This window comes from Macaca nemestrina, chromosome 6, assembly GCF_043159975.1.
Source record: "Macaca nemestrina isolate mMacNem1 chromosome 6, mMacNem.hap1, whole genome shotgun sequence".
Taxonomy (NCBI): domain Eukaryota; kingdom Metazoa; phylum Chordata; class Mammalia; order Primates; family Cercopithecidae; genus Macaca; species Macaca nemestrina.
Window position 1 is genome coordinate 29,873,544 of NC_092130.1, and position 22,718 is coordinate 29,896,261.

A 22,718-nucleotide genomic window follows, 5' to 3' on the forward strand; every position below is an offset into this window, starting at 1 on the left:
CTGTGGGAGAGAAGGGGAGACAAACAAAGGTGTCTTCTGATTCAAAGTGCTTTCCTGTCTAGGGAGTGGACATATGCCTGTTTCTTCAAACATTCAAAGAGCCTTATGAATCCAAAGGCCTGCCCAGAAACAAGTGATGAGGGCCCTGGGCAGCCAATGGGATCGTGCTGGCCTTTCTACCTGCCTGGGGAGCCCCCCCGCCCCACATCCTGCCCCTCAAAAGGCAGCTTCACCAAAGTGGGGTATTTCCAGCCTTTGTAGCTTTCACTTCCACATCTACCAAGTGGGCGGAGTGGCCTCCTGTGGACGAATCAGATTCCTCTCCAGCACCAACTTTAAGAGGTGAGCCAGGGGTTCAGGGTCCCAGATGTACAGGAGCAGCAGGAGGAGCTGTCAGGAAGATCAGAAGCCAGTCATGGATGACCAGCGCGACCTGATCTCCAACAATGAGCAACTGCCCATGCTGGGCCGGCGCCCTGGAACCCCGGAGAGGTACGTGTGAGCACCAGGAAAGGGCACACAAATCCTGGACTGCAGAGCTGTGCGCATGTGCTGGGAAGAAGCACTGGCCGGGAGTCACAGGAAAGAGGGACTCAGGCTCTGACTCTAACATTGACTTTTTGGGTGATCTTGAGCAAGTCTTTGGCCTGCTTTGGGCTCCGGCTCCCTCTCTTGTCAAATGAAGGGGTTCCTTTAAGAGCAGGAGTTTGTAACTTTCCTTGCATCAGACCCCCTCCTTCTGAAAAGCAGAAGAGAGCCTGGGTTCTCTCCCTAGAGTTTCACATGCTATCCAGGGGCTTTGAGACCCCACTGAAGCTGGGCCGTGAATGCTAGGTTAAAGGTCTTGGACCAGGCTGCACGTGGCGGCTCTCGCCTGTAATCCCAGCACTTTGGGAGGTTGAGGCAGGCAGATTAGCTGAGGCCAGGAGTTCGAGACCAGCCTGGCCAACATGTTGAAACCCCGTCTCTACTAAAAATACAAAAATTAGCCAGGCATGGTGGTATACACCTGTAGTCCCAGTTACTTGGGACGTTGAGGCATGAGAATTACTTGAACCCGGGAGGCAGAGGTTGCAGTGAGCCAAGATCGTGCCACTGTACCCCACCCTGGGCAACAGAGTGACACTCTGTCTCAAAAAAATAAATAAATAAAATAAAATAAAATAAAAATAAAGACCTTGGACCAGATTTTGAAAATGTTCAAGATCCCAGTGGAGAAACAGAGTTTCTAAAAGAGGATGGTAGAAGCAGTTCTTCACAGAGGATTTCCCTCCTAATTACCACAGATCAGGGGAATGATAGTTGCAGGTGTCTACAGAGTAGATGGAGACGTTCTGCCATCACAGGAGGGATTGTGAGATGTTGGGGGCAGGCAAGAAAGGAGGGATAGGCTTTGGTTAAATTTCTGGAGGGGGCTCAGGGTTGATCAGGGTCATATCCTTGCCTGTGCCCCTCTCCCTTGCAGCCAGAGGCCAGCACAGCCATCCAGAGGACCCCAGGCCCCACTTCCCAGCCCCAAAATAGCCTCACCCATGTGTTTCCCTCAAAAAGAGCTAGAAGACTGTTACCCCAATGGCCCTGCTACTCCAATCTTCAAAAAGTAATTTGCAATCTACAGGGACTTACAGCTAGGTGTGATGTCAGCTGTTGCCAGGCAGAAAGGGATTTGGGAGAGCCCTGCAGAGATGTTATGACAAGCTATGTTCTGGGGAACAAGGTCACCCACTGCAGACCATTAGAGCTGTGGCCTGTGAAAACCCCAGGGAATCCCATGGCAAGGAGGGCAGACTCTTTTGTGAGGAATGGATTCTGGTCTAGGCCATGCGTGACCTTGGATAAATCACTGCCTCTCCCTGAGTCTCAGTAATAATATAATAGCCACAATAGTTCTCATCCACTGTGTACCTGTCACCAGGCCTCAGCCACTGTTAGTTAGTACTATGATTATTTGCGGGACACATATGTAAGGGCTAAACTCAATTTTAATTCTTACAGTCACCCTATGAATCAGGTACTTTTGTTGTCCCTTTTTACAGAAGAGGAAATTGAGGCTCACATTGGTAAGTGACTTACCCGAGAAATCATAGCTAGTGAGTGGTTGGAGGCAGAATTTGAACCGGGACTAGTCTGACATCAAAGTGTGAGCTCACTCCTCCATCTGGCCCCCTTTCAGAGGTGCATTTTGTGGGGAGGGGAGGTGGGACCCCTCTGAGCTCCAACCACTCAGTGATTTACAGACCCAGTTGGGCTCAGTGTTCAGAGTGCATGTCCCCTTGTCTAATCCTTGCCTAGTTTTCCCTTTATTCAGTTACTGCTTCTAAAGCTGGCCATGTGTGCTTAGGCCATTCCAGACTGGAGCCTGTTTCGGAGGCTTTTCTGAATGCTTCTGCCTGGCAACATCTGTGTCATGATTCCTGCTAGCTCTGGTTGGCTCCTGACTTTGGCTTTTATTTTTATTTTATTTTTTTTTTAAATTGCAGAAGAAGGTAGTATAAATGAGGAAATAAAGAGGGGGGTGACAAGAGTTGGCACTCTACCAGAACCAGGGGACAGGCGTTCAAGATGCATAAAGAGGAAGAAAAGCAGATGCTAAACTTAACTACAAACTCCCTGAGAATCGCACTGAGTGTAATTTATTTATAGAGTGCTAACAATGTGCTAGGTGTGGAGCCAAAAGCTTTACCCTCATCATCTTATTGAACGTAACAGCCTTGGAGCAGATGTTTTACCCGATTTTACTCACACAGAGGGTAAAGCAACTTAGATGGTCCCAGAACTAACGGGCTCCAGAGCCAGGATTCCAATCCAGGTTATGTGGTCTCGTCTTCAGGGTGAATCTCTAGATTCTTAGGCCTCCTGAGGAACTGTGGGGCAGACAGGGGAAGGTACTTTCCCATGTCGCGTGTGGGAGGTAGAGCTGGGGCTAGAATTGGGTGTGGGGTTGCAGAAGCACTAAGCAGGTGGAGGATCAGGCTGGAGAGCCTGAACCCAGGCCAGGCTACCCCTGTTCCTTGGTAAGGCCAAGAAGTAGAATTTGTTTTCCCTTCCTGTCTGGTTTCCCCACTTTCCCCCCTGTGTCGGGTTTTTGCTATTTCCTTCTAGAATAACTCTCCCTTGGGCGGGGCCTTACCCCAGAAAGCACAGACTGACACGCAGCAAGCCAATGAGAATGAGCCAGTCTGTGATGTCATCAGTTACTAGGCAGAAGGGACTCCTGGAGCTTCCTAAACCATCCTTGCTGTTTGCTGGAGTAGGCAGGGTGCAGCCTCATCCTAGCAGTCCGCAATGGGTCTGTCTTAGTCCATTTTGTGCCGCTTTAACAGAATACAACAGACTGTGTAATTTACAAAAAAAAAAACACACCCAGAAATTTATTTCTCACAGTTCTGGAGCGGCTTTCTTTTTTTTGTTTTTGTTTTGTTATGTTTTTTGAGACAGAGTCTCACTCTATCCCCCAGGATGGAGTGCACTGGCACAATCTCAGCTCACTTTATATACACACACACACACACACACACACACACACACACACACACACACACACACACATATATATATTTATTTTTTTTTTTAGATGGAATCTCACTCTGTTGCCCAGGCTGGAGTGCAATGACATGATCTCAGCTCACTGCAACCTCCACCTTCCAGGTTCAAGTGATTCTCCTGCCTCAGCCTCCCGAGTAGCTGGGATTACAGGTGCTCACCACCATGCCCGGCTAATTTTTGTATTTTTGGTAGAGACGGGGTTTCACCAATGTTGGTCAGGCTGGCCTGGAACTTCTGTCCTCAGGTGATCCACCCGCCTTGGCCTCCCAAAGTGCTGAGATTACAGGTGTGAGCCACCGCACCTGGCCCACGCCCAGCTAACTTTTGTATTTTTAGTAGAGTCAGGGTTTCACCACGTTGGCCAGGCTGGTCTCGAACTCCTGACCTCTGGTGATCTGCCTGTCTCTGCCTCCTAAAGTGGGATTACAGGTGTGAGCCACCGCACCCGGCCTAGCTTGCTTGCCTTCTTTCCTTCCCTTCCTCCCTCCCTCTTTCTTTTCTTTTCTTTTTTTTCTTTTCTTTGAGGCAGAGTCTCCTTCTGTCACCCAGGCTGGAGTGCAGTGGCGCGATCTCAGCTCACTGCAACCTCCGCCTCCCGGGTTCAAGTAATTCTGCCACCTCAGCCTCCCGACTAGCTGGGACTAGAGGTGCACACCATCATGCCTGGCTAAGTTTTTTGTATTTTTTGTAGACAGGATTTCGCCATGTTGGCCAGACTGGTCTTGAACTCCTGGCCTCAAGTGATCCACCCACCTCGGCCTCCCAAAGTGCTGGAATTACAGGCATGAGTCACCACGCCCAGCCTGGTGAGGGGCTTCCTTGATGTGTCCTCACATGGTGGAAGGCAGAAGGGCAAGAGAGAACCAACTCCTTCTGTCAAGCCCTCTTACAGGGCACCTAATCCCATTCATGAGGGAGAAGACCTTGTGGCCGGATCACCTCCCAACACCTTCATGTTGGCAACACCTAGACTAGGGTCCTAGTAGTCCCACCCCTGGGGTCGTCAAAGAACAGATCAGAAACTCCCAGGGTGCAGGGGCAGGATCCTTACATCCCCTGTAGGGTAACATATGCATGCACCCCCAAAATCGCATCCAAGGCCCACAGATACAAGGGCTCGCTGAGGTCTGAGGGTCTGGATGGTGAGTCTAGGGAGCATGAGAAATTCATCCAGGCCACACAGGCTTAGGCACCTATACTCCTGCCCATTCCCTGCAGGGTGGATATTACCATTTGAAATACTTTGGCCCTTGTATTGAGTTCTTGCTTAAAAGAAGAAACCCGCCAAATTCTAGAATCGCAGAGGTGGGGGCACCTATGTGACAAATGAGGGAACAGAGGCACAGAGACTGGCAGGGACATGCTCAAAGACATGGAGAGCCTGGGCAGAGGATGGTCCCAGAGTGGGTGGTGCCTGGCCCTGCTTCAGCCTGACATTGTCCAAGGCTCCCCGAACCCACTCCTAAAATGGCCAGGCCCCACTTCTTCTCAGGTGGGCCACATTTTCTGCTGTCCTGGTCCCACTTCCTTTCCTTTTCTCCTTAAATCTGATTTCACTGTGAGGGTGGGAGGTTGGGCAGAGGGGTGAAAACTCCCTTGCCTTTACTTGGTAAGCACATACAATCTTTTTTGTTGTTGTTGATTAAAACAAATAACATACTTGGTTGATCCTGCCAGCAGAAAAAACAAAACCAAAACAAAAACCAAACCCGTTCCCCTTGAGGGCAGCCCTGATCCTCGGGAGATCTGCATGGCAAAGGGAGCCTGGGGAGAACCCCCCACCTCAACCTGTCATCGCACAGGCAGGACACCAAGGTCCAGAGAGGACAAGGAGCATGCCTGTTTGCTCTTCTTTGTTCAAGTCAGGCCCGTGGCAGCTGCAGGGTCTCTGCCAGGGAGGACTTCAGGCACATCGATGGTTGGAAGGAGGGGCAGGGCGAGGTCTTCAAGCTGCATTTCCATATCCAGCTTATTGTTTGTGCTTCAAGTGCATGGTTTGTTAGGGGTGGCTTAGGGGGCTGATGGAGATGGGGGTATACATTTCCCCATTCCTAGCCAGCCCTTGGGGAGAACCACTGTGGATCCTCCTCTGACCTATCCTCCCCACCTCCCACAGCAAGTGCAGCCGCGGAGCCCTGTATACAGGCTTTTCCATCCTGGTGACTCTGCTTCTGGCTGGCCAGGCCACCACTGCCTACTTCCTGTACCAGCAGCAGGGCCGGCTGGACAAACTGACAGTCACCACCCAGAGCCTGCAGCTGGAGAACCTGCGCATGAAGCTTCCCAAGCGTGCGTGCACCCCTACGTCCTGACACCCCCCACCTCCCACTGTCGCTCACCTCAGAGACCCCCATCCCTGCACCCAGCTGGGTCCACTGTCCTCTCCCTCTGGTTTGGAATTCCAGCCCTTCCTCATCTGGGTCTGATACCCTCCTCCCTGGGCACCAGGGCCACACTTATCCTCGTTCCTGTCCCCACAGCTCCCAAGCCTGTGAGCAAGATGCGCATGGCAACCCCGCTGCTGATGCAGGCGCTACCCATGGGAGCCCAGGGGGTAAGGACAGCCCCAGGGTGGTGGGAGGGGCAAGGTTATCCTACCTGGATGGAGGACAGTGCCAAGGGAAGGGGCAGGGAGGAGAGCCCAGCTGGGGAGGGGTCCTGACTGCTGCGGGAGGCACAGTGCCTGTCTCAGGAAGAATAGGGCTCCCAGGTGTGGAGGGCACAGGTGAAGAGTCTCTTGGCGCCATCCCTGGGAGGAAGGCTCAGCCCTCTACAGTTTACAAAGTGCTTCTCATTTCCTATAGCATCTTACTGTCCTCTCCCATTCTCAAAGACCTTGCTATCATGCATTGACAGTATTTATATTCACAATACTGTGCTGTGGACAAAACCCTAGGCAGGAAAGCTTATGCCAGTTTGACCAATGAGGACATTGAAGCAGAAAGCTAAAGTGAGTTGCTAGAGCTCTCATGTTTGGAGGTGGCAGAGATGGAACCATTGACCAAGTGCCTGGGATTCCAGTCTCTTATCTAGATCCCAGCAACTGGCTCCTGCTCCACACCCCCTGCTCCAGGGACCAGCGCTGGTAACTTTCTGTTCCTTCCTCCCACAGCCCATGCAGAATGCCACCAAGTATGGCAACATGACGGAGGACCATGTGATGCACCTGCTCCAGGTGAGTGCAGGGAGCTAGCCGGGTGGCCCTGCCTGCCCACCCAGGACCCTGGCCAGGACGAGCTCCAAGGCCTGTATACCTGGTTCATGGCAGATTTTCAACATGTACTCTCCGGATTACTGAATACAAGGGTGACCCTTAAATGTTATATGTAGTCCGGCCTCTCTGCATTTTTGAGATAAACAGGCTCGGCTGGGCGCAGTGGCTCATAACTGTAATCCCAGCACTTTGGGAGGCCGAGGCGGGTGGATCACCTGAGGTCAGGAGTTCGAGACCAGCCTGGCCAACATAGTGAAAGTCTATACTAAAAATACAAAAATTAGCCGGGCGTGGTGGCAGGCACCTGTAATCCCAGTTACTTGTAATCCCAGCTACTCAGGAGGTTAAGGCAGGAGAATCACTTTAATCCAGGAAGTGCAGTGAGTCGAGATCATCACACCATTGCACTCTAGCCTGGGTGACAGAGTGAGACTCCATCTCAAAAAAATAAAAATAAAAATAAAAAAGGAAACTGAGGCTCAAAGCTTGGAAGTGACTTGGTCAAGATACCCGTAGTTTTGGTTTTTCCTCCCCAAATTTGTACTGCGTGTCTATTCTGTGCCAGCACTGTGCAAGGCTCTGGGCCCACAGCGGGGAGCAATTGGACCAAGCTCCTGAAGCCGTGGGGATCCCAGGCTAGTGTGGGAGACAGACAAGTGACCAGGTGATGACAGAAGTGCAGGGGGCTTTGTGAAGAAAGAGGCAGAGGACTTGGCCTAGCTGGGGGCAGTCAAGGTTGGGTCCTCACCTTCTGGAGCAGGTGAGACCTGAAAGCTGAGCAGCCATCCACAGGGAGGACACTGGGGCTTGTTGGTAGAGCTTGCCTGGAGTCTGGAACTGGACTCGCAACCCTGCAGTCTTGTAGCTGAACAGCTGGATTGCCCTTACCCCTTCCCTCCCCTCCCAGCATGGCTGAAGTCCAGGGTTTAGGCTTGGTGTGGCTCTGGTCCATTCCTCAGAATGGAAGACCAAGGGAACATGGGCTACACATTTCACACTGCCTGCCAGGGAGCCCTTTTTGAACCATCCTTCCTGCTCTGCCACCCTGTAGAATGCTGACCCCCTGAAGGTGTACCCGCCGCTGAAGGGGAGCTTCCCGGAGAACCTGAGACACCTTAAGAGCACCATGGAGACCTTGGACTGGAAGGTCAGCAGGTTTCCCTGCTTGGGAACTCTTTCCTCCAATGTCTAGGGCGGGGCTGGGAGAGGTGGGGTGAGGGTGGGCGGGGGAGGCCATTCTCAGGAAGCTGAAGGGGTTTCCCAGCACTTCCAAAACCTGGAGGCTGCAGTGCGTGGGGCTCAGCCCCATGGGCCTTTAAGAGGCTGCCGCTGGACCCGGGTGTCGGGGCCCTATTTGGCCCTGCATGTTTCTGTCCCCAGGGGCAAAGCCAGGCAGTGTAGGGGCTTGGTGGTGGCTATTGAACCTGACCTCCACCTCTATCCCTATTAGGTCTTTGAGAGCTGGATGCACCATTGGCTCTTGTTTGAAATGAGCAAGCACTCCTTGGAGCAAAAGCCCACTGAGGCTCCACCAAAAGGTACAGGGAGTTGGAGCTTTAGGGTGCGAGGGCTTCTCGACCCTCGGGGCTCTCCTGGAGCTGCTGAGGCCGGGGCCTCCAGCACTCCCTGGTCCCAGCGCCGCGGAATCTCCCATCCTCTCAGCTCTCACTTCTCTCTCCTGTCTGTTCCTTCTTGGTTTGGCTGTCCCCCGCCCCCGACTCACCCCCATCTTGTGTAAGGGTTCCTAAGGGCCCACAGAGGCCTGTCACCACAGGGTACAGGTGACCTTTCTCATGGAGGATGGTACAGCACAGGGGGCCTGGGGCAGAACCCGCCCGAAACACCGCAGGAAGGAATCCTTGTAATGACCTTGCCCCAGTGCTGCCCACAACCCAATGAGGGCGCCAAGGTCACAGCTGCTGCCAAGAGAGCTCTGGGCATTTCCCACCTCATGGACAACGCAGACTAGGATGTTTTTAGCCCCAAAGCCAGAGTGCTGTTTCTATCCTGGTGCTGTCTCTAATTTGCTATGTAACTCTGGACAAGTTTTCTTCCCTCTGGGATTCAGGGTCTTGAAGTAGAAGGTCAAAGGGCCACCCTGGCCGGGGCCTCAGTTTCTGCATCAGATTCATAGAAGGCACCTTCCATGCTACCTCCAACAACTCCTAGCTGATGCTTAAACCCCTCTAAGACATCTCCAACACACGGTAACCCCCATTTCTCTGCTTGGGAACTCTCAGCAACAGGAAGCTTAGACTTACCAAGGAGCCCATCGCTTTTCTCTAGAATCAGAATCGAAGTGCAATTCCAAACTATAATGGTCTTTTTTTTTTTTGAGATGGAGTCTGGCTCTGTCGCCCAGGCTGGAGTGCAGCGGTGCGATCTCAGCTCACTGCAACCTCAGCCTCCTGGGTTCGAGCAATTCTTCTGCCTCAGCCTCCCGAGTAGCTGGGATTACAGGCATGCACCACCACGCCCAGCTAATTTTTGTATTTTTAGTAGAGACGGGGTTTCACCATGTTGGCCAGGCTGGTCTCGAACTCCTGACCTCAAGTGACCCGCCCACCTCGCCTCCCAAAGTGCTGGGATTATAGGCATGAGCCACTGTGCCTGGCCCAAAACTGTAATGGGCTTTGAGTGTCAGAAGAAACCATCAACTTCTGAGGTGAATTGGACACATGGCCATTCACTTCCTTTTTGCTCTCAGACCTTGTTGGTCTAGGCCTCAGTTTTCCCATCCGTGTGATGGCTGGAGTGAGTAAAGCCACTTGGGAAGAAGGCATTAGGCCCACAGCAGTGGTGTGTGGGTCTCCAGCTCTGCTCAGACCCTGGTTCAGAGCTCACTCACTCACTGTGTCCTCATCATGCCTGTCGCTTCAGTACTGACCAAGTGCCAGGAAGAGGTCAGCCGCATCCCTGCTGTCCACCCGGGTTCATTCAGGCCCAAGTGCGACGAGAACGGCAACTATCTGCCGCTCCAGTGCTATGGGAGCACCGGCTATTGCTGGTGTGTCTTCCCCAACGGCACGGAGGTCCCCAACACCAGAAGCCGCGGGCACCAGAACTGCAGTGGTAAGCAGTCGCACTGTGCCAGTGTCAGAGGACCAGGAAGGACTAGGAAGGTTGAGGGGCAAGAGGTCCCCTCTGAAGCTCACGGGACCAGGACACCCGGGATGGCAGTTCCTGGGGGCAGTGACGTAGTCATGCATCCAGCCACTTATCCATCCACCCATCTGTGTGTTCCTATTTGTCCATTTGTCATCTCTCCTCTTACATCCACTCATCTATTTGTTCACTTATCCGTCAGTCCTTTCATCTGTGAATTTCATGCATCCACGCACCATCCTCTAGCAAGGAGGAGTCCTACAGGCCCACCCATCTCATTTCATCACCCTCTTCTCACTCAAGCCCCCATTATACCTCTTCGTTGCTGCTTGCAGCTGTCCTTCCCTGGGCACCTGCTTTCCCAGGCACTAAGCCTGCGGCTAGGTGGGAAGCACTGCCCTCAGGTATCTTGGGTCAGGTAGGCTGCACTTCAAGTGACAAATGGACTTGCTGCTCCTTTGCAGAGTCACTGGAACTGGAGGACCCGTCTTCTGGGCTGGGTGTGACCAAGCAGGATCTGGGCCCAGGTAAAGGCCTTGCAGAGAGAGGGGCATCTGGTCACCAGCAGCTCATCCCCCGCGGGGTCAGCTCCTTTGTGGGCAGGTGAAGGAGTGTGATGCTGGGCCACTCTCCAACATCCCTGGAATGTCCATTTCACAGATGGAGGAACAGGGTTGGGGGGCTGTGGGGAGTTATACAAATCCATGATGGTCATTACTTGGACCCAAGCAGGGGGCAGGGGAGGGTGGGCAGTCCTCAACGGCTCTGCAGGTCCAGGATGTTAGGAAGGGGCAGGGACAACAAATGCGTGACCCCAACCTCAACCTGCTGCTTCTTTCTCCAGTCCCCATGTGAGAGCAGCAGAGGCGGTCTTCCACATCCTGCCGGCCCCGCACAGCTACAGCTTTCTTGTTCCCTTCGGCCCCCAGCCCCTCCCCCATCTCCCACCCTGTACCTCATCCCATGAGACCCTGGTGCCTGGTTCTTCGTCACCCTTGGAAACGAAAAACCAAGTCGGAACAGCAGATAACAACACAGTAAGGCCCCGCTGCCCAACTCCATCTGTCAACAGGGGCGTGAGGTCCCAGGAGGTGGCCAAAAGCTAGACGGAACCCCATTCCTGACATCACGGCAGCCTCCAACACAAGGCTCTGAGATCTGGGCTTATGGACAAGGTGGGAAGGCACAGGAAGAAGGGATAACCCTACCCCCAGGCTGGACAGGCTGACTGTCCTTTCCCCTCTGGCCTTTGGCCTTGGCTTTTCTAGCCTATTTACCTGCACGCTGAGCCACTCTCTTCCCTTTCCCCAGCATCACTCCCCAAGGAAGAGCCAAGATTTTCCACCCATAATCCTTTCTGCTGACCCCTAGTTCCCTCTGCTCAGCCAAGCTTGTATCAGCTCTCAGGACCATGGTTAAATAAAAGGTAGTAAGTAGAACACTCTGGCTCCTGGCTCTTCTGTTGGGATCTAGTTCATTTATCCTGAAGAGGTAACTAAAGATGCTAAATCCAGTCACTTAGGTGAGAGAATGCAGCCCAAGGAACCCAGAGATGCCTGGGGGGCCTGCAGTCTTTGGACACAGACATACTTGATAACATGTTTAACACACACGAACACTCTTTACTTCCAAAAAGAAATAGGCTCTTGCCTAGTTTAAGCACAAGCTCTTCTTGGTACAGCTTTCATTTTCCTATGTCCCCAATTTCATTTCTATACTAAGAACAGTGCAAATGTGATGACAGATGGCAACCGAAACAGGGCCTCCGTGTCAGGATGGACAGGAAGTAGGGGACTGTGGAAGACTGGGCGCTCATGCCCTACCTAAGGGGCTGACTGCTACTCAGCTCTATCTGGTTGCTGCCAGGAGGGAGCACAGCCCCCATTGCCAGATGTTGTCTTTTTAAGAGGAGCCAGAAATCAAGAACTGCCATGCAATCACCCCGTGTTTAATTTTGAAGTCTTGCTGTGGGTCAAACAAGACCCAATGAGGACACTACTCTGTAGTTCTGTTCTAGAGCAACATGCTTCAGAGGAGAGGCCAGATGGGGGAGGGTCTGGCCCCAGGCCCCGAGTCAAGGGTGCAGCTGAATGCCAACCTGGGTCTCTGACACCTCCAGCCGCGCATTCCTTTCCTGCACTGCCTCTGGCGGTTTCCGGCATGAGGCTAAAAGCTTTGGAGACATCTCCAGGACCCCTGGTGTTCCATAAGGCTCTGGGCCCAGGGAAGTGGGCTTCCGCATTTCCAGCCTGGAGCAGCAGACCCCCTCCCTTGCTACCCCTCCCCTCCCTCAGTCCACACCCAAGACATCATCCTGTCTTTCATGTTCATCCACTTCTTGCCCTCACCACCACAGAATCATGGTGAGCTCGATGTGAGGGGCAACTCACTTCTGACTTTCCTAGACCTGCTGTGCCTGCCACAGCTGTTCACCATGCACCTCCAGGGAGCCTGCCCCTAGCTTGAGGTCTAACTCAAGGATTCTCAGCCCCTTCCATTTCTTGTCTTTGGGTATTTGCATGACTTACTCTGGCAACAGGAAATCAACCATGACCATCCTTTAGTTTAGATGCCACCTCATCCAGGAAGCCTTCCCCACCAATTCGGCACCCAGGCACTTCACTGCGTCTCTTAAGCTCACTGCCTGACCCACTAACCACAGTCACCCACAGCCTCAACACGCAGGCAAGAAGGAATCCCGAGTGTCGGCAAGACAGTCCCGAGAAATGTGTGCCCCAGATGCACTGGGAGCTTGCACCCTTCCTCCAAGTCTTTTATTTTTTTGAGTTATTTAAAAAAACAAAACAAAACAGAAAACACAACCAAAAGAACTGATGAGAGGAAGACAAAGCCTCGGGATCAGCCCGAGTGGCATGGGATGAGGCACAGGTCAGGCCTAGCTGGATCTGTGGAGCAAGGTGGTGGGAAGTCCCGAAGCCTTTGGGCCTGTGGGGTCTGCAGAAGGAGAGGAGGTCACTTACAAAAATACATATACTGTACACATCTATACGAAGCGTCCTGTATTGGGGGAGTGGGGTGAGGTCATGGGAGCTGGTCCACTTTCTCCTCGGACCAGCCTCCCTGCAGGCTCACTGGCTTGGCCAACACAGGGACCCCTGCAGCTGGCTGTCTTCTTCTGTGGAGCGAGGGACGGTAACAGTTTAGTTCCAGCCCATGGTGGGCAGAGGTCAGCGGAGGTCAGAGGCATGGGGATGGCCACTGCTTGGCTAGGAAATCCCTGGGGGAAGGAAACACACGCAGACGTCAAATTTCCTGACCCTTTTCCCTGGCAAGGAAAATGAAACCTGGCATCTCCAATGCAGGGGAGAGGCATTAACCACAGCGGACATTTTTTTAGCACTTGGAATGTTCTGGGAACTGGACTGAGTCCTTTAGTGTTTAGCTGAGCTTCACATAAGCCTCACCATCGGCCCAGGAGGCGGGCTCTGCATCACTCCCCTTTACAGGAGGCTGGGTGACCTCAGGGCCAGCACAGCCAGGTGGAGCAGCTAACTGTCACCACCACTTGGCAGGGCCTGTCCTCCATAGGGAAGCATAGATCCGTGGTGATAGCTCATCTTGAGCAAACCATCTTCCTTCCCAAAAGGAAATGCCCCCAAGTTACAGGATCACGAGGGAAAGGAACTGGACCCAAGTGAAGGAGAAACCAAACTGGACCCAAGTATAGGAGAAACCAGGCTCCATCCCAGGGCGCACTCCCTAAAGCATGCACAACGCCTGCACCCAGGGTGCACTCAGTGTCAGCCACTGCCATTACTGTTCTGGATCCTTCTGATGCTGCAGTGCCAGCTCCTGATGTCACCCCACCGGCCCCACGGACCCTTGGCAATAGAACCTCTTTCCCCAGCCTCCTTCCCCTTAGAGCCCACCTATCAGGTCTGCCTGGCTCTCTGGGACAACAGTGGATGCCAGAGCTGTCCTCCCGCCCTGAATGCTCAGGAATGATTGGGAAGCATACCTGTGCCTGGTGCTGGTGCTGGTGCCCATCACACAGTCTGCTCTGCTGTCTTCTTCTGTGAGGAGGGAAGTAAGAGAGGCTCTCAGACCTGCAGCTTTTCCCCACCCACTGCTGCCCCCAACTCCTGAGGACTAGTGAATTCCTCTAGAACAGATACTGGCTCTGCAGGAACCTCCAAGGGCAGAGACAAACATTCAGCTCTCCTAAATACAGCTGAGGCCCTGCTGGCCAAGGTGAGAACTTCATCTGTGTCTGAGGTGCTGAGGCCCCAGGCCGTAAGGACAGCTGTTGTTCAGGGCTAGCCTGCCAGCTGGGGCACACGCAGCCCAGGCAACGTTTCCTCTCACCTGGAAACCTGCTAGTCTACCTGGTTTCCCTGTGCTGGGCGGGGGGAGTCTCTCCTTCCTTCCCCAACACCCTTCTAGCTCAGGCAGCCCACTTCTGCAGCTTCCACATGCTCAGGGAACATGCGCTGCCAGCCTCTTCCCTGGTGTGTCACAACTTATGACGCCCCCACTGGGCCCTGAAAATGGGAAGGGGGCAGGAACCAGGTCTCGGTGTGTAGGAGGGGGCTTGGGTTTGGGTCCGTTTTCTGGCCTGAGACCCCTCAGGAACTCTCTACCTTTTTCTTCTTTTTCTTCTGGGACGGTGACTCAGAATCTTTGGTTGAGGACTTTTTTGCTTTCTTCTTCTTTTCTTTTTTTTCCTTGTCTTTTTTTCCTAAGGGAAGAAACTAAAGTTCTTGAACAACAGATGGTAATCCTAAGTGCTGGGGTCAATGTTGGGAGGCGCACAGGGCAGGGCTCCCAGTTCTCCCCACACCACCGGGAGCCATCACAACAGGCCGGCAGGGCTGGGCGCAGTGGCTCATGCCTGCAATCCCAGCACTTTGGGAGGCTGAGGCAGATGGATCGCTCAAGCCCAGGAGTACAAAACCAGCTTGGGCAACATAGTGAGACCTGTCTCTACAAAATATGCAAAAAATTAGCTAGGCATGGTGGTGCACGCCTGTGGTCCCAGCTATTTGGGGGGCTGAGGCAAGAGGATCGCTTGAGCTTGGGAGGCTGAGGCTGCAGCGAGCTGCGTTCCTGACACTGCACTCCAGCCTGGGTGACAGAGCAGGACCCTATCTCAAAAATAAAAATAAAACGGGCTGGCAGCTGTGACGACCACCCAGTGGGGCCAGCTCATGATTTCTGTCCCATCCATGGACCACCTGGATGACTACCATTTTTCTTTAGGTCAACTCACTTTTTAAAACTCCCGCAAATTTATTTTAAATGGACACTATCTATCCGTACTGTAAATGGAAATCTAGCACAGTTCTGAGCACCAAGGAGCTGCATATCCTGCTGAGGGTGCCTGACTTTTGTTCTAGAACAAGCTGGCTCTTCGGGCATCACTGGCATCCCACCATCCAGGGTGATGCTCAAGAGTGCTGCCTAGGTTTGACTCTGGCTCCACCTAGTAAAACTCTGTGGCCCTGAACAGGGTCTCTACTTCTGAGCCTCAGTTTTCTACCTGCTGAGCCTCATTTCTACCTAAATGAGGTCCTGCTGTAAGCTGAGTCTCTAGAGCAGCACTCAGTAAAGGGCCAGTGTTACTACGGAGGGGAAACTGAGGTCTAGAGAGAAGATGGGGTTTGGGATGAGGATTTTGACAGTCTGGTTCCTGGTCCATTCTGCACCCAGGAGCTGGCTGGAGCAGCAGGTTCCTCCAAGATCTGCTGCACTGGGCTTGGGGAAAGAGGACATGACTCCTCGTCCTTCTGGAGCATTCCTGGCAGTGCTGGCCCAAGTGCTCTGGAATCGAGTTCTGGCTTTGCCACAAGCTGCCCCCATGACTCTGGACAAATCACTTCTCAGCCTTTTTTTTTTTTTTTTGACAGTCTCGCTGTCTTTCAGGCTGGAGTACATATGCGTGATCTTGGCTCACTGCAACCTCTGCCTCCCGGGTTCAAGCAATTCTCCTGCCTCAGCCTCCCATGTAGCTGGGATTACAACAGGTGCCTGTCACCACGTTCACCTAATTTTTTGTATTTTTAGTAGAGACAGGGTTTCCCCATGTTGGCCAGGCTGGTCTCAGCCTCTCCTTTCTACATGGGAGGAATTAGACCAGGTGCTGGCTGAGAGTCCCTCCCGCCCCCGTGGGGTGCCCAGCAGCCCTCGGGGTGGGCCGGGAGAAGAGGTCACTCACTCTTGTCGGATTTCTTCTTCTCCTTCTTGCTCTTTGGGTTGCTTTGATCTCCACCTTCAACCTTCCCTATCCCCTTCTGAAGCTCCTTTTCTGGCTCGTCCTTGGCCCCTTGGGAGCCAAGAGACCCCTTCCCTTTTTTCTCCTTGACATCATCACTTGCTTTGTCTCTCTTTGCTTTCCCCTTGGAAGTCGTGGAGGTCTTTTCTGGGGAAACAAAGGCCTCCCCACCTTCCCCGGCCCCTAGTTTCTTCTTCTTCTTGCTCCTGGGGGTCCTGGCAGCCGGCTGGTCTCCCGATAGCTTCCGCTTGCGGCTCTCCCAGCCCTTCCTGCTGCTCTCCTTGGTGGCGTCCACCACCTTCTTTCTTTCCTGTTCCAGCAGCTCAGTCAGGACCTTCACCACTGAGGCCTGCACCTGGGCCTCGTTCAGGGGCCAGGGTTGGCCCAGGAGGCACTGGGTGATGTTGCTTTGCAGCGCCAGCGTTGAGGCTTGGGGGTTCCCAGCCCCCTTCTTGGGCTTCCGGGACTTCTGAGGTGTGGTGCCTGAAACAGCCTCTTTTCCACCTATGGAGAGAGAATGTGGGGTCTCAGATCTGGGAGAGTTCGGGACAGATCTTAATGGTACCCAAGAGCGAAGAGGGTACAGAGAGTGACTCCATCTTTTCTTACAATGGCACAGAGGGGGAGAGCAAGGCTTGGCGGTCACTCTGCCCCAGCCGGTCTCCTAAGCTCACATCTTTCCACCAATTTCACACTCTGACTTCATTTCTAACTGACAGCTTTTCCCTGTCTCTTTACACTAAAAACTCCAGTTAGGGTAGGAGACAGAAAATGACTCCAGAATGTGAATGAAAGGGCCTGAAATCTATCAATGAAATGAAAAGTCAGACGGGAGGGAGATGGAGTGTGGAGCTGGGAGGAAGGACACCTGGGTTCTAGGTCTGACTTTCCCACCAACTTTCAGTGTGATTCTGGCCGGACCCCTCTGCTCCCAGGGCCTGGTTTCCCGTCTATAACCTGAGGGGTAGATGAACAGTAAGGCTACCTATGATACATTGTAGACTTATAATAAAAGTGGGGGCCAGGCAGACATTCAAATGATTACCCGCACTCGGCCCCTCCTGGTCAGGGTGTCCAGGCAAGGTGGGGAGTGCTGGGTGCAGTGTCTACACACGTGGCGGCTGACTAAGCAGGTTACTGCCTGCCGGAGACACTTCTGGTGCAGCCTTTGTTTAGAATTTTCCACGCCTCTGCTTGCCTTTGATAATTGTGTGCTGACTACACGTGTAAAAAAAAAACCTTCCACAGCCCCCTCTAAAATGTCTCCTTGTTGCACCGCCTCTCACAAAGAATGTTGGGGAAGAAAGTGAGCAGCAATTCTCTTCCGACCCAGCCGGGGCAAGCTGCAGCTGAAAGCCCCATGACTGGGTCCCCTCGCCATCTCTAACTTTCCAGGTGACTTGGAGGTCTCTGCCCCATTCTGGGTCTCATGGGCACAACACTCCTGCACGCTGGGATCTGAAAGGTGGCTTGGTGGTTTGGCCCTGGAGATGTTTGCCTGGAGGAAGGCCCAGGTGGATACTCCATGTCACACTCTATGTGACACTCATGTCACACTGAGGCTAGGGCTGCCCCCTGCAGCATGCAGTGAACCTGGCCCCTCAGCCCCACCCAGGATCTCTGGCAACTTTTGGCTCTAGAGCTGCAGTGGGCTGGGCAGGGCAGGCCAGGTTAAGCAGAGGGAGCCCCGGGACGGCTAGAGGCCCAATTCCATCCTTTGGGGATTCTTCAAGATGGCAGGAGCCAATAGAGAGGGAAGCTGGGGAGGGCACAGTTAGCTCCAGCCACCTCTCTCCCCAGAGCCCACTTTTCTGCTGCTGCTTTTTTTGAGACAGAGTTTTGCTCTGTTGCCCAGGCTGGAGTATGGTGGTACAATCTCGGCTCACTGCAACCTGTACCTCCCAGGTTCAAGCAATTCTCCTGCCTTAGCCTCCTGAGTTGCTGGGAGTACAGGCACCTGCCATCATGCTGGTTAGTTTTTTGTATTTTTAGTAGAGACAAGGTTTCACCACGTTGGCCAGGCTGGTCTTGAACTCCTGACGTCAAGTGAGCTGCCTGCTCTGGCCTCCCAAAGTGCTGGGATTACAGGCGCGAGTCACTGCGCCCGGCCCACTTTTCTGCTGCTTATCTGCAAATACGCAGAACAGCAAGGCTGGGGGGGCCCTGGAGCTGTCCCAGGTGTGCCCAGCTGGTACATATTTGACCTCAGCTCCAGTAGGGTCAGGGACAGTGGATGCCCCAGAGGTCGCGTGACTGGAATACTCCATTCTGCCCTCCAAACACCATGTGACTATTTTCTACACGTGCCATGCCTTGACACAGATGGGATACATCAACTCCTGCTTTGTATGGTTAAGACACAGAGGCTCAGAGTGGCCAGGGGATTTCCAAGGCTTTACAGTGAGTGGGAACAGCCTGGGGCCAGTCTATTGCCTGGGGTCTCCTGCATGTGCTGAGTGTCCTCCGGACATGACTGTCAGCCTACTGTCTAAGCTATCCTCTGGGGCCCATGGCCCACAACCCACACCGTGAGCCTATTTATGGAGAAGAAAAGTTGATGGGGATGGTTGGAGAGAGCCAACGCTTGCTGCACAAGCCAAAAGATGCGGCTTCCTCTGAGGCAGGGGTTATCCTACCAGGTGCATCAGCACCAACCGGGGCCTGGATACACCCCTACTTCCAGGCTGTCCAGGGCCATGGCAGCCAGACACCTGGGCGTGGGGCCCACCTGTACTTTTTTTTTTTCTGAGATAGGGCCTCACTCTAGCACCCAGGCTGGAGTGTAGTGGCATGATCATGGCTCACTATAGGCTCAACCTCCTGGCCTCAAGTGATTCTCCTGCCTCGGCCTCTCAAGTAGTTGGGACTACAAGCGTGCACCATCACACCAGCTAATTCAAATACATTTTAGAGATGAGATCTCCCTCTGTTGCCCAGGCTGGCCTTGAACTCCTGGGCTCGAGCAATCTGCCCACCTCGGCCTCCCAAAGTGCTGGGATTATAGACGTGAGCCACTGCACCCGGCCCCACCTGCACTTTGATGAGCATGTCCAGATCCAGTGCAGGGCCATAAGGTCTCACTTGGCAAGGCTCTGGGGGCAGACAGGACCACATTGGGAGGACTGTTGCTGCAGGAGAGCAGGAAGGGGCCCACTGCCCTGTCCCTCTGTGTCCTGCTATAATTCCTCCTGCAGACCTTAACTTACCTGTTTTAGGGGACAACATGCCTGCTGCCTGTTGGGGCTTTGCCTCCTGCTTGCCATCTGGGTCATCTTTGGCTGCCAGAGTAGAGGAAACTGAGGGGCTGGAGTATGGCTTGGGAGTGGCTTTTGAGGCCTGGGAATTGGCTGGGGTTAGTCCAGGGGTCACATAACCTGAGAGGAGAGACTGAAGAAGTCCATTGTGAAACAGGCTGCCACCACCCCGACCCCCGCCATAACCCAGCCCGAGTGACGGACTGCTGTGAGGAAAGCAGCCTGCGGCCTCTAGGATCGCCCTGCCCTGACGGTGCAGAGTGGGCGGACAGCAAGGCACAGAGCAGCACTTCAGCCCTTGGTGTGTGCCTCCTGAACCCTCCTAATACACTTTCTAGACAGGCACATTTAAAAAGGAAATTTCTTATTAATGCGAATGGAAAATTACTAGTTTTTGCCACATACAGATAGTAAGTAACCTTAAAAGAAATTGGCTAAAGAATGTTTTTGTCTGGACATCACCCAGAATCAAGGTCAATCCCTTCTACAGACCCTAAGGGTTAGCTACTCAGGGCTCTACGAGGGGAGGGAGGCAGCCTGGCCGTGGTCTGCTGGCTGGGCCACATGCAGTGCCTTGCAGACAGGACCTTGCCCAAGGCCTCTGAAGAGAGGGGACCCAGACTCCTGACCTGAGTGATGGAGTAGACAGGAGCCTGGCCTGGGGCTCCATCCTAAGGCCCCTGGGCTGCCAGCCCTCTCCCTTGCAGTTACCTGGGATGGCGCCACCACATCATCCTCGCTGGACTCTGCTGCAGTCTCCTCCACCAGGGTCTCCGTCCTGGAGGGGGTGGGACCTACTGGAGAAGCACAGTATCTCCAGTTACTGTTGGTAGCCCCAGGTGGCCCCTTCCAGCCGGGAGGGGCAGAGCCCTTGAGGAAGGCCCTGGTCTCTCTGCAGGTCCCTTACCCCAATCCCCGCCCCACCCCAAATCTTCCTACTGCTTCAACACTCCTTGCACACTCATCGCTAGTCACAGCATGCTAGGCACGACATCTGAATGCCAAAGCCTTATTTCTAACTCCTGAGGCCCCATTTCTAGTTCCCTGCTTTCCACTGTTCCGGAAACATGGCCCTGGAGTTTTGGGGAGCCAATGAAGGGAGTCTGATACCAAAATGCTGAGAGTGGTCAAACAGCAAAGTCAGGTCTCTGAAATCATTTGGATTGACTTTCTCATGAAGTTGTACAGGTGGGGAAACTGAGGCCCAGGCTCAGCCACAGGCACAGAACAAGTCTGAGATATGGAGCTGAGGCCAGAGCTATGGCTCCACCAGGCCACACTCCACCCTCTTCCTGGCCCACCCTTCCTTTTCCCCGGCACCCTCACCCAGCGTATGGGCCGACTTGGCCACCTGGGACCCTTCAGCATCTTCCTCACTCCCTGAAGAGCTGTTGCTGCTGTCCTCACTGTCATCTGAGCTCCCAGGGGCTTTGGTGGCCTGCTGGCCCTCAGGAAGCTTAGGTTTTCTGAGCTTGTTGGTCCCTTTGGCCTGGACGGGGGTGCTCTGGGGACTCGTTGCAGGGAGCGTTCCCACAGCACTGTCAGCCTAATTCGGTGAAAGGAGAAGGAATGGAAGGAAAAATTAGGGCAAGTAAGACCTGGTCCTTCCTGAACACTTCAATAGGGCCAGGCACTGTGTTAGACAGGGCACACATGCAGCCTCTTTTGATCCTCCCAACTACAAAAGGTACTGTAATTCCTTCTTACAGATTAGGCCACTGAGGCCCAGGGAGGCAAACCAAGTGCAGAGGTCACAGAACAGGTAAGTGCTGGTGCCAGGACGCAGGGCCACGCCTGCACCATCTATGCTCCGCGGGCTTGCTTCCCCTGCTCCCCAGGCTCACCCCACGTGAACGCTGGGTCCTGGCAACAGGAGGCTGAGCCTCACTGGCTTTCTGGGCGAGGACCTTCAGGGCAGCCTGGGTCAGTGGGAGGGAAGCTGGGTTCTTCTTTGACACCTGTGGGTGGCAAGAGGTAGCCCTGAGACTCACGAGTCCTCGGGATGCCAGCTGTGCCACACCCTGGTCAGATGCCATCTAGCTGGGCTGAGGGCTGGAGTGCGGACTGAGGGGCAGTCACAGGGGCAAAATTGGTGGCAGGCTTCAGGTTATGAGCTAATCACATTGTCCTCAAGGAGCAAGGGACAGTTCCCAGCCCAGGGCAGGGAAGCAGCTTAGGCCCCACCACTCAATCAGCACCTTCACTGGGGACAATCCCCAACCTGGTGGTCCCCCATCTCTACTTCTTACACCCACCAGCAGTCAGGGAGAGAGAACTTAGGAAATTGGGTATGACCCCTTGCAGAGAGCCCTCAGATGTGGCGTGGCCCTTGCCACGGCCTGGCTCCTCTCCTCTCCCCCAGCTCCCGATCCAGCTGTCCCCGGCTCCTCATCTAGCTGTCCGCACCTCTCAGTTTCCCTCATCCCCAAGCGTTTCCCCAGAAGGCCCTGGTACCTGCAGTTTCCCTGCCTGGAGGGTGGCCCAGCGGGTTCTGGCCTTGCTGAATGCTGGTCACGTCACAGCCCTTGGGGTGGGGATGTGTGCTAAGTTTTATGATTTAAACAATGCACCAGCCATTAACCCTAAAATGCCCAGCTTTTAGATTCAGGCAAGGACCAAATAAAAATGCACCGAAGATGGTGAGAAGGCTGGGAAGAATGCTGACGTCACTATTACAAACACCAAAAAAGGGCAACTTTTGTTCATGGCATTCCAAAACTGGAAGAAAAAAAAAATCAAAAGCCCCACCACATTGGAAAGTCTCATGAGGGACTCGAGGTGCAGGGGCTTGCTTGGCGGGGAGGCTGTGTCCCCAGATTACTCTTCCTCATAACTCAAAGGAGAAGCCAACACGGGGGTTGTAGCCAGGAGGCCAAAAAGCCTCTGGCTGTGAGGCTACCACCTCTGGAGTGTGGGGGTGACAGCAACTGCAGGCCATCCCATCAGCACATGTGGTTAAGTGTGGAAGTAGGGCCCCACCCCACTGGCCTGCACTGCCCTCCCTTGCCCACTAGGTACCTGAGTGGCTGGTCCCTCCTGTTTCTTGCCATCTGATATCCGACTGGACTCCTTGCTGCTGCTGGCCCCAGTCATGCTGGCTTTGGGGGCTATTCTTGGGTGGGCAGTGGGCACAGTCACCACGTTGGTTCTGATGCCTGAAATGGAGTGAGACGGGGGCACATCAGGGCATACAAGCCCCATAGCCGCCTCAGCAGTGACAATAACCCAGTTTACCGGCCTGAGCTGGTGATCTAGAGCTGTGCTCAGGGCTTACAGAGGCATAAGATTGTTTACTTCCCTCTCCAAGCCTCCCAGGCAGATGTCATTATGTCATTTGACAAGGTTCAGGGAGCTCAAATGGCTGCTC

At 53.8% G+C, this 22,718-nt stretch overlaps 2 protein-coding genes across 10 annotated transcripts in view; one reads left to right on the forward strand and one right to left on the reverse strand.

The window, feature by feature from the left end:
* Window positions 1-205: 205 nt before the first annotated feature.
* Window positions 206-11,304, forward strand: LOC105466867 (CD74 molecule). 2 transcript variants are annotated; one of them, XM_011715994.3, is made up of 9 exons: window positions 206-492; window positions 5,663-5,835; window positions 6,027-6,100; window positions 6,659-6,721; window positions 7,812-7,907; window positions 8,211-8,298; window positions 9,641-9,832; window positions 10,330-10,392; window positions 10,710-11,304. In XM_011715994.3, the coding sequence occupies exons 1-9, from the start codon at window positions 368-370 to the stop codon at window positions 10,718-10,720; spliced, it is 885 nt and encodes a 294-aa protein (XP_011714296.2). In that variant the 5' UTR covers window positions 206-367; the 3' UTR covers window positions 10,721-11,304. The 2 variants fall into 2 exon arrangements, with proteins under 2 accessions (XP_011714296.2, XP_011714297.1); XM_011715995.2 differs by lacking the exon at window positions 9,641-9,832.
* The window catches only part of LOC105466868 (treacle ribosome biogenesis factor 1), a 41,948-nt gene continuing 30,408 nt past the window's right edge, over window positions 11,179-22,718 (reverse strand). For 2 of the 8 annotated variants that reach the window (XM_011715997.3, XM_024788211.2), the window contains exons 20-28: window positions 22,370-22,506; window positions 21,196-21,309; window positions 20,678-20,897; window positions 20,063-20,148; window positions 19,304-19,484; window positions 16,041-16,601; window positions 14,467-14,564; window positions 13,845-13,899; window positions 11,179-13,103 (exon numbers count right to left, since the gene is read on the reverse strand). In XM_011715997.3, the coding sequence (XP_011714299.2) occupies window positions 13,873-13,899; window positions 14,467-14,564; window positions 16,041-16,601; window positions 19,304-19,484; window positions 20,063-20,148; window positions 20,678-20,897; window positions 21,196-21,309; window positions 22,370-22,506 (1,424 nt within the window). In that variant the 3' untranslated portion in view covers window positions 11,179-13,103; window positions 13,845-13,872. Of the gene's footprint in view, window positions 13,104-13,844; window positions 13,900-14,466; window positions 14,565-16,040; window positions 16,602-19,303; window positions 19,485-20,062; window positions 20,149-20,677; window positions 20,898-21,195; window positions 21,310-22,369; window positions 22,507-22,718 lie in introns of those variants that run through there. The other 6 variants (XM_011715998.3, XM_011716000.3, XM_024788212.2 and 3 more) reach the window with 6 other exon arrangements.